This window comes from Vanessa atalanta, chromosome 30 (genome assembly GCF_905147765.1).
Source record: "Vanessa atalanta chromosome 30, ilVanAtal1.2, whole genome shotgun sequence".
Lineage (NCBI taxonomy): Eukaryota > Metazoa > Arthropoda > Insecta > Lepidoptera > Nymphalidae > Vanessa > Vanessa atalanta.
Window position 1 is genome coordinate 4,642,606 of NC_061900.1, and position 13,322 is coordinate 4,655,927.

The 13,322-nt window shown below is 42.8% G+C and overlaps 3 protein-coding genes across 3 annotated transcripts; 1 reads left to right on the forward strand and 2 right to left on the reverse strand.

Moving 5' to 3' along the window:
* Positions 1 to 430: 430 nt before the first annotated feature.
* On the reverse strand, positions 431 to 4,585 carry LOC125075370 (bromodomain-containing protein 8-like). The gene is made up of 7 exons (XM_047687112.1): positions 4,549 to 4,585; positions 3,647 to 3,760; positions 2,514 to 2,586; positions 2,028 to 2,127; positions 1,495 to 1,629; positions 854 to 962; positions 431 to 578 (listed from the first exon to the last, which is right to left on the reverse strand). The coding sequence occupies exons 2-7, from the start codon at positions 3,737 to 3,739 to the stop codon at positions 447 to 449; spliced, it is 642 nt and encodes a 213-aa protein (XP_047543068.1). The 5' UTR covers positions 3,740 to 3,760; positions 4,549 to 4,585; the 3' UTR covers positions 431 to 446.
* On the reverse strand, positions 4,550 to 8,862 carry LOC125075424 (protein TsetseEP-like). Its single transcript, XM_047687165.1, has 6 exons — positions 8,858 to 8,862; positions 7,638 to 7,725; positions 6,670 to 6,732; positions 5,872 to 6,143; positions 5,062 to 5,210; positions 4,550 to 4,737 (listed from the first exon to the last, which is right to left on the reverse strand). The coding sequence occupies exons 1-6, from the start codon at positions 8,860 to 8,862 to the stop codon at positions 4,550 to 4,552; spliced, it is 765 nt and encodes a 254-aa protein (XP_047543121.1).
* Positions 8,863 to 9,099: 237 nt separating this feature from the next.
* Positions 9,100 to 11,819, forward strand: LOC125075425. The gene is made up of 6 exons (XM_047687166.1): positions 9,100 to 9,194; positions 9,362 to 9,477; positions 9,556 to 10,511; positions 10,590 to 10,665; positions 10,903 to 10,983; positions 11,108 to 11,819. Exons 1-6 carry the CDS (start codon positions 9,100 to 9,102, stop codon positions 11,284 to 11,286), a joined length of 1,503 nt encoding a protein of 500 aa, XP_047543122.1. The 3' UTR covers positions 11,287 to 11,819.
* Positions 11,820 to 13,322: the final 1,503 nt, after the last annotated feature.

The following is a 13,322-nucleotide window of genomic DNA, read 5'->3' on the forward strand; positions in this document are numbered from 1 at the left end:
TTCAACGTTAACAGCTATAAATATTTAGTGTTTTTGGGAAAATAATGATTTACAATTACCATCCTTGGTGTGTAGTGTCCGAATACTAGAATTAAAACTCCAGAAAAGTTCTTTATCAAAGTGCCGGATGATATTGAAATTACAGTTTCTGCCTATCTGACGTCACACCATGGCGGCTCGTGTATTAGGTCACGTGATATACAGACTAAAAATGACAACTTTAATTTTAATACAATAAAAAATAATATGTTTTCATGACTCCAAAATCAGAATATTTAAGTATATTTATTTTTCACGACCAAAAATACCCTGTTCTGTAAATAAAGTTGGAAAACATCTTCATTGGTCGGTGTATTACAGCCGAAAGCCGAACTCATGTACTGTGGGAGGTGTATCGTTAGGAGGCGAAATAAAACAGTCAGATCGAATCAGAATATATTGGTCGGTCACACGCGGTGGTGCTTGTTGTGCGGCGCGTGCGCGTGCGCGTGCGCGTCGAGGCGGCGCTTGCGGCGGGGGGGCGCGCACAGCCCCGCGTGCGCCTGCGCCGCCAGCAGCATGCCCAGCTGGCACTGCGCCTGCCGGCCCGACTTACGTTACTCCACCTCAGTTCGCCATTTAACACCTCAAGCCTTGTACGTCTACATTAATTCGAGTGTTTTTCAAGTGATAACCTCTTGTGTGAGACTGAACCGCTGTCTGGCTTCCCTTTCCCACGCATACGGCAGCGGTAAACAGGCTCCTTCTCTCTCACTCTAACCCAGAGCGCTAGCCGTATATCAGACAGATATTTTTTTTAAACTACCCCTTACGAATATTTCTTTTAAGGCGTAAGTGAATGTCCCAAACTCACGTCTTCGTGCATCTCCCGCGCCATCGCGTACACGCTGTGCGAGCTGCTGTTGTAGAGCAGCGCGTTGGACAGCATCAGCAGCACGTCGCGCTGGAACTCGGCCGTAGTCCTGGAATGGAAACAGTGTACAATCAAACGTAACTTCAAAAACTACCAACGAATATTCCCGAGTACATTCTTTTATAAAATGTCTAAAAAACAAATCTTCGATACGAGTCACGGTAATTGAAAACAAGCTTTGTGCAAGCCCGTCTGGGTAGGTACCACCCACTCATCAGATATTCTACCGCCAAATATCAGTACACTGTATTGTTGTGTTCCGGTTAGAAGGGTGAGTGAGCCAGTGTAATCACAGGCACAAGGGACATAACATCTTAGTTCCCGAGGTTGGTGGCGCATTGGTGATGTAAGGAATGGTTAATATTTCTTACGGCGCCTTTGTCTATGAGCGGTGGTGACCACTTACCATCAGGTGGCCCATATGCTCGTCCGCCAACCAAAGCCATAATAAAAAAATAAATAAACAAATAACACGTGCACGTAATTCTAGTTAACGGAGAAAAGTCACCGGCGGTTATAGAGAACTAATTACATCATACATCAACGTTACAATTACGTTATTAGAGAACTGCAGCCCATACCTCACGTGACCGGCGTCGATGTTCCGCCTGACGGTGGACAGGTCCATGGGCCGCTTGACCACCACGCTGTACCCGGGGGCCTCCTCGTCCGAGATCGGCCGCAGGAACAGGGACGCGTACTTGTGTGCGCACAGTCTTGGGGACGAACGAACGGAACATTATTCATTTACTTAAAACAATACAAGATTAAGACGACCTCCGTTGCCGAGTGGTGCGTACACCGGTTTTCATGTTAATAAAGTAAAAAGTTCATTAGTTATCTATGTTGTCTCGGGTCTGGGTGTTTGTGGTGCCGTCGTTACGTCTGATCTTCCATAACACGAGTGCTTTAGCTACTTACATTGGGATCAGAGTAATGTATGTGATGTTGTCCAATATTAATTTATTTATAAAAAAATGATGATTTGGATAATCGGACAAATCTTAAAGTACTTAGATTCTCGTCGGTTTTGGACAGACTCTTTAAGCCTGGTGGAATTCGTGACAATGAATTTCATGGACATAGCTATATATGTATCAGCTCGCGGTCCCACCGGCTGTACACCAGCATGACGCTCTTCTTCCACAGGCGGTGCTGTCTCTCGGCGTCGCTCGCACTCGGGGACTCCGGGGCGCTCTCGGAGCCCGAACACGCTGGAATATCGGAGACGATAACGCAATTATTATGACATCAGAATTAGTACATCTATTTAGTTAATAGCATCTAACGAATGGGCCACCTGATGGTCACCACTGCCCACAGACATTAGCGCTGTAAAAAATATTACCCATTCCAACAACACCAATGCGTGATGAATTGGTGTTGTAGGGAATTTAATATTGTTAACTTGCCTTCTTCTTAAAAAAACTTCTAAGCAAAGACAATTATTTTCATTATCCTCATATATATATATATAAGCGGATCTTACGAAACTCCACCCGTAAGGAAGCAAGACGGGGCTTGGAAGTTTGTGTTTTACAAATTTCACGGGCAAAGCCGCAAGTTAAGCTAGTTTCTAAGATCAAAAATAAAACCTCACTTCTAGAATCAGATTTCTTCTTCCTCGAGTAGTCTCTCTTCTTTTTTCCATCTTTCTCTTCCTCGCGACTGAGCTGAAAAACAAAAAAAAAATCCTTAGCCCAGCAGTGGGATATTTATAGGCTTAAACTTTTATAAGACACAATCCCAAACTATTGTTGGATCTTGGCTTACGATATATAGATAAAAAAACATAGATTTAAATATCGCTAATAACTCAGCGATAAACACTACTGAGAGTTTACGATTAATATATCTTTATTTATAAGACAACACTGTTACACTTGACATAACATGACTGTATTTTCATATGTTGAAAAAGAGTAACTACTGAGTTTCTCGCCGGTTCTTCTCGGTAGAATCTACATTCCGAACCGGCGGTATCTTTACTTTAAATAGTTTGTTAAATGACGATTCAAAAGTGCTCGTAAAAGCCTACTTGAATAAAGTATATTTTGATTTGATTTGACAACCTCTTATATGCACTTAAATTTAACGTTGTCATTTAAAACTCTACTTAATGGTGGGGTATTGTGCCCGTCTGGATAGGTACCACCCACCCATGAGATATTCTACCACCAAACTGCAGTACTTAGTCTATGTCTTAGTCTTGGTATGGGCATGTTATGCGGAGGAATGAGGACCATGTTGTGAGGAAGGTCTTGAGCATGGATGTGGATGGATATAGAGGTAGGGGACGACCAAAGAAACGATGGATGGATTGTAAGACGATATGGTTAGAAAGAATGTTACTTGTGAGATGACGTCCGACAGAGAAGTATGGAAGAAGACATGCTGCGCCGACCCCAAGTAAAATTGGGATAAGGGCAGGAGGATGATGAAACAGCAGTTCAAGTTTGAAGGATGACTGAGCCAATATAGCTACTGGCACAAGAGACATAATATCTCGGTTCCGTTGAAATTTCTTACAGCCCCAATGCCTTTGGGCGATGGTGACCTTACCATCAGGTGGCAATAAAACACTATTTCGACGACCATAATAAATACCACAGATTATTAAGATGACGTATGACGTCATGTCAATTCAAATTCAAAGTCGTTCAGTTATCTTAACTCTTCCTGCTAAAACGGACACGAAGGGTCTTCAATCGTAAGAATTCATTCTATGAGTACCTCCATGGGAGTGTCGTCGTCTGTTTCCGTGTGTGTGTCCTCTTCCAAGCCCTCCCTCTTAACTTCCTCTTGCGACAGTTCGTCTCGTATCATATCTTTCAGTGGAATCGAATCCTGTAACACACACGCAATAAAATGAAAAAATTGGAAAAAGTTCTCAATCGGATAGAACATTAGTTTAATGATTTAAATTTTGGAAAAATATGTTTTTTTTGCGCCTGAAGTCGCTCTGTATCGGATAACAGTCCCACTGATTCAGCATCTTACTCGACACAGATTAAATATGTCGCAGGCAACTGGCTCAACTAGCCGTCCACTTTACTAAATGGCGCTTTTGAACCGGCGGCCTGAACGAAACTCGGCCAATTCACCTTCATGTTATTTTCTTAATTTAAAAATTGTAAAAATATTTAAAAAAAAATACATATAATACAAAAGTTCCTAAAGATTCGAGCGTTATCCGAAAAATTTAAGACTTTTTCTATTATATATTATTGATTCAAAGTAAAATTTAAACAGAAACACCGAAAACAATAGACGCTTGTACAATGTTACATCTGTCGGACAGTAGGGACGCGAATAACAGGCAGTAACTGCTACAAATACCGATTACAAAAATCCTTATTAAAGATCATTGTTAAGTTATTGCTACGAACGGGGGTCCTTTCGGTTGGGGTCTCTTTGGCTGGTATAACTCTTTTTAGGAAAAATAAGTTAAAAAACGTTGAATTCTAATTAGAATTACGCATTCCATCGTTCCATCGACTGTTATATATGTTATAGTTTCTGTTTCTCATCACTCGCCCGTCTGTCAACAAGATCAAGCCAACTCGAACAGGGTGTCAGTTCTTACACCGATCATAACTTCCAATTAAAAAACATTAAAATGCCACGTAACATACCTCAGCATCTTCTTCCTTCTTGATCTTCTATCAATTTCTCGTCAGCATTCTCTTCTGGAACCTCTTGTTTCTTCTCGGCCTCTTCCATGACGGGTTCTTCTTCTTTTTTATCTTTTTCTTCTACAACTTCTTCGGGGACTTTCGCTGGTTCTTCTGGCTGTGGTTCCAGTGGTTGAATTACTTCTGGAGCTAAACAATTTTATAATGTTAATTTTTTTTTGGTATTCGTTTTTAGGGTTCCGTATCCAAAGGGTACGCTAGGGTATACTAAGACTCCGCTGTCCGTCCGTCCGTCAGAGTGTATCTCGTGAACCGCGATAGTTAGACAGTTGATATATTTAAAGGGACTCCCATACAACAGACATGTTTTTTGTTTGCTGCTTTTACAGATAATGGTAATGAACCCTTCGTGGGCGAGTCCGACTCGCACTTGGCATATTTTTCCAAATTAATTTAATTAATAACACAAATGCTCGACTAAAGTGATTTACGTAACAAATCTATTGCCGTTACCTTCTTTTTCGTCCTCCTTAGACTGAACTTCCGGTGGCAGCGGTATGTCCTGCGGGTCTGGGACAACTTCTTCTTCAGGCTGAGGTTCTGCTGGTGGCGGTTCTACTGCTTCCTCGGCTACTGTAGCCGGCGGTTCTTGAATTGGTTCTCTGAAATTATCATCTTTTGGAAACATCGATTTGCACGCATCGGGCGTACGAACGACTCCTATGCCGAAACTGTCTCCTATTTAAAACGGGATATTTACCATACGAGATGGGACAAGTCTCGTGACCAAGACGTTCTCGTAGATTATGTCGAAATGTCGAACTCCACCAAATAATAAATATCAAATAATACAATAATTATCCCGTTCCACCAAATAAAAATAAAAAACATGGTAAATAAAAATAGCCGTGTTAATTCGAAATCTCTCCTATACCGTCCGCATAGTATGAGATAAGGTCTCTTCCCGCTCTGTACTGTTTTGATTTTGATGCGGTTTTCATCAATGAAGCGATTCGTGCATAATATAGTATAGAAATGGCAAGAATTTCAACTTTCCTCGTCGGAAACAACAACATGTAGACCCTTGGTCACCGCCGCCCATGGACAATGGCGCTGTAAGAAATATTAACCATTCCTATGCGCCACCGACATTGGGAACTAAGATCTTATGTCCCTTGTGCCTAAAGTTACACTGAGTACTGTTTTGCGGTAGAATATCTGATGAGTGGGTGGGACCTACCCAGACGGGCTTGACAAAGCCCTACCACCAAGTAAATCTTCCACGAGGGACATATTTACTGTAAAAACAGTTGCCATACATACGGTTCATTTGCGATCTTCTCCTCAACTTTAGACATCTCCTGTTCATCTTCTTCCATATTCTCTGTTCTCGTTTCAGCCGCCACCGGTTCAACTTCCGGCTCCGGTTCCGGTTCCTTGACTTCCTCTTTGACCTGGGAATCCTTGTGCTCGTCGAGCTGTATAACCTTAATTTCCAGCGTTGGGAATTTAACTTCCGGAAACGCTACCTTCACTTCCGTTTCTTTGGGCTCTGGTATAATCTCCTCTTGTATCTGTGGTTCTTGCTCTTCGACCTTGAAACATCCGATTAAAATTTAACCCATCAATCTTGCAGCAACATATTCACTTATCTATAGAGCACTAACTACCGGATCTGAACGGATCGAGAAGTGTGTTAACATACGTTGCCAGGGGTTCTTAAGATCACCCCTCCCCCAAACGGGGGTAAACGGGTGCTGGATATTTGACAGACAGACAGTCAATAAATAAGTGCAATCATATTTAATAGAGATTTTCGAATTGGACTAATATCGCATACCTAAATAAGAATTAAGATAAACTATTTTTTTTCCGAACTGTGTTCGGTTTCCCTAACGTCTTCAAATGCGTCACGGGATAACGGATATATTAAAATGTCATAAGTCTGTGTCGTCCGGGATTTAAGACCTCTCTCATCCGAAGAATCAAACCAAACTCAAGACAAACAGCGTGATGGAACCCTCTCGTTTGAGGTGGAACTTTCAATCAGTAGGAGAAGAAGGACTGTTCTTCTACGCAGACACAGGTCGAACTCCTACAGATATTAATTAAAAATCATACCATTTCCATAACATCCGGCGTCATAGCGTCGTCCACGATCTTCGCCTCAGGAACCGGTTCCTCCTGAAGAAAATAAACATAACAGATTCAAAGCATTCAGCATTCTTAAAAAATATAAAAGAACTCACAAATATAAATACTTTTATAATAAACCATTACACACACACACATCGAAGCGGCCCCGTACCTTAGGGCTCAGTATTGAGTTTACATTTTATAAGAAAATTAAGACAAGAGTACAAAAATATGTCGAACTAATGCGAAAAGGAATTCTCTGCATTTTTTGTACTAGAATATATCAAATCAAATGAAAATATACTTTATTCAAGTAGGTATTGACGAGCACTTTTGAATCGTCATTTGACAAACTATATTAAGTGAAGCTACCACCGGTTCGGAATGTAGATTCTACCGAGAGGAACCGGCAAGGAAATCAGTAGTTACTCTTCTTCCACATCTAAAAATACAGTCGTGTTAGTTAAATACAATTATATATGTATGGCATGTCTCCTGCCTGGAAGTCAACGAGCGTTAACTCCACGCTTTTTTAATAATACAATAGGCTATTTGACTGGTTTATAAAATCCATTTTATTTTATATTATTTAGTAGAGGTCAAGGATGGGTTCCTTTTGGTAGCTATGTATATGTAAGTTTTTTCGTAGTATTACTTTTATATATATTATATATAGACGATTATATAACAACTACAAATTACGACGGTATATATAAATTTAAAAAAAAAATGTAGAAGCGTGTTACTGGATAAAATATTATAGAGATGTGTTGTCGTCCGCGTCTTTACTCGCGTTTTAAAGCGAAGTAAAAGTTGATTTTTTTTTTAATTCTAGTACAAATTTGCTGAAAAATTCCATATTTAAATAGCGCGCGAAAACGTTACTTTGACAATATGGCGCTGCAATGGGGTCGGTGACGTCACTTGCCTGTAGCTTGAAGGTGTGTAATGACCTTGACTTCTACCGCAGGCTCTTCGATCGCTTCCGGTTCGGACGCCGGAACTTCGATCTCTTTCTTCGGTATCGGCTTTTCGGCCACTCTGGAACAGAATTAAATATATATAAACGAAAATATACTTTATTCAAGTACGCCTTTACGAGCACTTTTGAATCGTCACTTTACAAATCATATCAAGTGAAGCTACCACCGGTTCGGGACGTAGATTCTACCGAGGAGAACCTTCAAGTAGTTATATTAGTTAAATACAATTATATATGTATGTCATGTCTCCTGCCTGGAAGTCAACGAGCGTTAACTCCACGCTTTTTTATCATCTGTATAATCTTGTATCGAATAATATAAGGCTCTCTTTACCAATGTATTTTTTACAAATGACTTGAATCTATGAAAGCATATCTACAGTCTTTCTGGCGGCACCACTGAGAGAATTATTCGCAGTAGATACTCTACTAACTACACTACTAGTATTATTAATGCCAAGGTGACTCTGTCTGTCTGTTACTCTGAAACGCAAAGCCGACCAGATTTTGGTGAAATTTGGTACGGAGTAAGTTGGAGCCCAAAGAAAGGACACAAGGCTCCAGATCCGGCTAGCCGCCATGTCCAGCCGATCGTTGCTATATTTAATACCCTTTCATTTGAGTCTTATTAATTAAATTAAAAAAAAATAATTTTACTTATTCACTACACTCAAAAATCGGAAGTCCATGTTAATTTCGAATTAAATTAAAAAAAAAACTTAATATTAAGAAAACACACTATTCTCGGCGTCCAGACATTACTCCTTTTTTTTTTAAATAAATGTCGTACATTGTACGTCAAAAAACAATAATGGCGAAAACTATTTATAACAATAATTTATTAAAATATTTAATAAATAATACGCACACAACTAATTGGGTTATTTTATGATTGAATCAATATTTGTAAATCACAATTCGTGATTACCTTCGCCAGATAAGGAATGTTTAAAAAAACTTACAAATAGCAACATAATTAAGTTTGATTCTTTACTGTTTCCCGCGTAATCTCGTGTCGTAAAATTGTCGCGAAGGAGTTTCGCACGACTATGTACTCACTTCAATCACCACAATTTGTCCGATAATTATTGTATTGTAAATATATTGATTTTCGAAAGTGATAAAAGTTGTTTGTGCTGGATTACGAACTACTGAAAATCATCCTCGCAACGATTCTCGTTCCCTCCTTACACCATGGTTACACTCTCTCCGGAGAGCGAGTGCAAAATGAAATAATGCAATGTTAAGGTACGATGCTAGCTTAGAATAATTAACAATTAAATATGTTTATTTGTAAATATTGTATATATTTAATGTAAATAAAAATCTCTTATTTCTAACTTATTCCGCCAATCATTATAATTTATTTTACTAAATAATTAAAACTTTGAAATTTTAATAAAAATAAAGTAATACTTAAAATAAGGAATAAAATGGTCGTCTATGGTTTGTGTGCTATGAAATGTTATCAATTCCGCGCGAGGAAAGCCGTGGGTTCAGCTAGCAGCATAGCAATCTCATGGAATACGTAAGTATAAAGGCCGTTTGTAGTCATGTACTCCTTCGATTGGATTTGCAAATGTAATAATCTACCACAAATTAAACAAATTCAAAAGTGAAGTCCCGGAAAAGACTCCACAACCGTCCGGCCTAGCGCCTGGGTCCGAGACCTGACTACGCGCGCGCATAGCACAGCACAGCCGCGTGGCGCCACAGCCAGCTCGAGGCGGCGCCCACGCCCGCGCCGCGCGCGCCGCCCGTCATCACCGCCGACCCCTCGCTCATGATGTTCTCCACGCACGCGCACAACGGTACGCACGCATTCTCGTCTCCCGGTTACCTAGCGTCGCTACCTTTAGCTTTTTTGATGAGAATGGTGTTCGTTGCAGAACCACCGAAGACGATCGTCGTGCCGGAAGCGCCGCCTCAGCCCGCCGGGAAGTCGAAGAAGGCCAAGAAGAAGGCCAAGAGAGCCGCGGCGGAGACGACGGAGCAGAGACACGAGGGAGCCAAGATGGTCACCCTGCGGAACCCCATGTTCCACCCGAACCTCCCTCCCGTGCAGATCGCGAACCCCGCGCAGAGCAAGGCCGAGATCCGGATCCCCGATCCCATCCCCATGCCGCCGGCCCCCTGCCAGGCCACCATCACCCCCACGTCGAACGGGATGTACACCATCCGGAACCCGTTGATGTCGATGATGCACCAGCAGAACCTGATGGGTATCAGGAACCAGAATCCTCAGATGACGCCCGCCTTCGGCCAGCCCCAGTACAGCTACGTCAATCCGAACGTGTACACGCCGCAAGCGTACGCGGAACCCGCACGCAACTCCCCCAAGATGCCCGAAAACGATTTCCAGAACCGCATCATGAACCTGGCGTCGTTCACGCAGAAGAACGACGAGGGGTACTCCCTGTTCAAAACGCCGGACGAGAATCCACAGAAAAGTTTCCTGACGCCCGAATACTTCGACGACCAGGCCCCGAAGGTCGTGTCCCCCAACCCGATAGGCACGCGACCGGACCACAACCGGAACTACGAGAACGATTCGCTGTTCGCGAATCCGATCCAGCGTCCGGAGCCGATCGGCACTCCTCTGAAGAAGGACGAGGAGAAGCAGTACTGCGGGCTGTACACCCCCTTCGGGCAGGAGGACAGGAACGTCTTCCGGAACGCGCTGTTCAACGACAAGCAGGAACCGAACCCGCACTCGAAGGTCGACGAGTCCACTCCCTACGTGAACGGGGAGCTGCCGTATTTCCAGAGACTAAGAGCGGGCTCGAAGCTGAACAACGAAGTGACCATCCACTACGTCACGGACTCCAAGTTCTACAAAGGGCAGGTACGTCCGCCGACCGCCGGCGTCGACTGTAGGGCTCCGGTTAACGTGCTGACGTGCTAACGGTGCGCCTGTCCGCAGGAGGCCTGCGAGCGCGAGGAGTCGCTGTTCTCCCGCCCGCAGCCCCGCGCGTGGCCCGAGCGCCCGCACAGCCACAGTGAGTCGCCCGCCTGACCCCCCCCTCCCCAAAAGGCACCTCGTGTCGAAACAGATTCAACGAGTCTGATATTAGTGTAGAGTTCCTTCTTTTATTTCGTACCAGTTCCTCGGTCTACTTCTAAGTAAGGCCGTCGAATGTCTCTCCCGTTACAGAACTGCGTTCGGAAGTACGGCGCCTTATTTACGGATTGTTTTTTATTCTTTTCATATTGAAGTCTGATGGTATATCCGCCAGGTGTCCAATCGTCCGTGAGCTCGATGACGTGCGAGAGCGCCTGCGACAGCGGCGGGACTTCGCCCCCCCAACATAGACCCGGTGAGTTTGTGTACACGCGGTAGGGATTGAATATCGAAACATCTAGAATATAAATATTTTCAACGACCTATAGTTAGGGCAGGATACAGTACTCCGACGTGAATAACGTGTTTCCCGGTCGCAGAATCCAGCGTGTTCCTGCCGGACCGCAGCATCACCAACCTCTCGTCCCTCGAAGTCTCCGAACGGGAGATCGAGTCCTTCAAGCGGTTCGACTTCTACTTCGAGCCGCCGCAGCACAAGCCGAAGGTGCAGCTCGACGTGCGCGACATCGCGGCCGCGCTGCGGCACCACCAGAAGTAGGGCTCCGCCCTCGCTCTAGTTGATTTCGTCACAAACGATTGTATTTATTTGTAAAGTTTAATTTAACATCGGTCAGCGTCTCGGGCCCCTATGTAATCAAAAATAAATTAGATTCCTGGCCCCCCGAGCTCGGGGCCCCGCACCACCGTGTCCCAGGCGGCTTCGCCGCTGAGTCATCGCTTGAATGTCTTATCATTTGAAAACTCCTCGATTAAGCTCTTTGAGATCGATTGGACATTTCACACAAGAAGGCGGAATTATATTTATAATGTTAAACTGCATCAATAATAAGTAACTAAAAACAAGCTGATCGACGAAGAGTCCACGCTGAGCCGTCCGGGCAGAACCGGATCGTGCCGACCGTGAAGACACCAGCTCCGCGGGATCAGAGGGACGGATTCCAAGTTCAACAAACGCTTGCCGGAATATGTGTTCAACAACAGACGCGATGACATAAAGAAACAATAAAAAAAGATGTTTCTAGAACTCCCGTTTGACTGAAAACTATGACAAGTCAGGTTATACAGAACAGGACGGAGAGATCGGAAGAGAGGGACGCGACGACATCTGCCGTCTCGCTCTGCCGTCCGCCTTCGGAGTTTCACTTCGGCGGATGCGACCAGATCTAATGAAATTCCGACAAAATATTGTCAAGACAACTTGTGTGTAAGGTAACCGAGAGACAGCGACCTAACAGTTGGCATCAGTGATATTCGGCTCTTGCCAATGATTTGCCGAATGGCAAAATGTGCTCAGGAATGAACTCGACGACTCACTTCGGTCCTGCTTAACGACCACATCATCGCTCGGAGGAAACACTGCAAGACTCGTACAAGAGTTCTCACGCGATGGACTCCAAGAAAAGATTTCGCAACGAATACGATCGAGGGTCGCCATATTCGTTCAGTCGATTCGACTGACTTTCGAAACCGCGCACTCGTTCCGCAAACTTTCGACATTGTCTTAAGCGAACGTTCGGCCGCTTCTGCCGATGGATGTTATTCTAGAACCGGGCGTGGAAGTATCCTTCGGCCGAGAGCGTCAAGTTCAAGCGAACGGGTGTGTCCCGGAACCGGAACGGACTAGTATTTTAAGCGCCACTTTATATATATCGATAGCATGAGGATTTGTTCGTTTGTGTATCACAGATCAGTGCTAGGGGTTGTAAGATTATGAATAAGAAATGTGTATATTATAGCCAGGGTGTGTTTTATTTCATCCCTTCCCTCGTAGTAGGAAGTGTAATCAGAACTCTGGAAGTAAAGTTAGTAGAACAATGTCGTGTAGTCTTGGCCTTTTCAAAAGATCGGAGCTCACGTCAAAGAAACATTGATAAAGGAGGCGTATTACTCGATACGTCGGCCGTGTGAGAAATGTCAATCCCTATTTAACCCCTTAGAGGTAGAATATCTAGAAATACTTAGTATCCCAAGAATTAAGTTAAATGTTATTATCTTAATAAATGACTGACTTCTATATAAACTTTCAACCCTTATTTCACCTTCTTACGGGTAGAATATGCAGAAACACTTAAATAAGTATCTACTCCTTTTATTCAGTATCACAAAAATAGTTACATGTTTCTAACTTGAAAATTTACGGCCTTTCATACATAGTTTCATCCCTTATTTCATCCACTTAGGAGTAGAATGTGTAGAAACGCTTAAATAATTATGTACTCATTTTTAATCAGTGTCCTAAAAATAAAGTTTTATGTTTCCAACTAAAAAAATGACGGACTTCCATACAAACGTTCAACCCCCTATTTCAAAATTCCCTCCTAAGTGTCATGATATCTTATAAGTGTACAGCCTAAAATAAAAGTTTTATGCTTCTTGTTCTAAAAATGACATACTTACATACAACATTTTATCCCCCTTTTTAACCCTTTACAGCACTTTTTTTTTATTTATTTGGTTTTTCAACAATGTGTACACTGATTATAACAATATATTATAACAAGTACAATTATATTCTAAGTGTCACAATTACTTATAGACGAACAATTGTTAATTAAAAGGAAAAAAAAGTAAAAA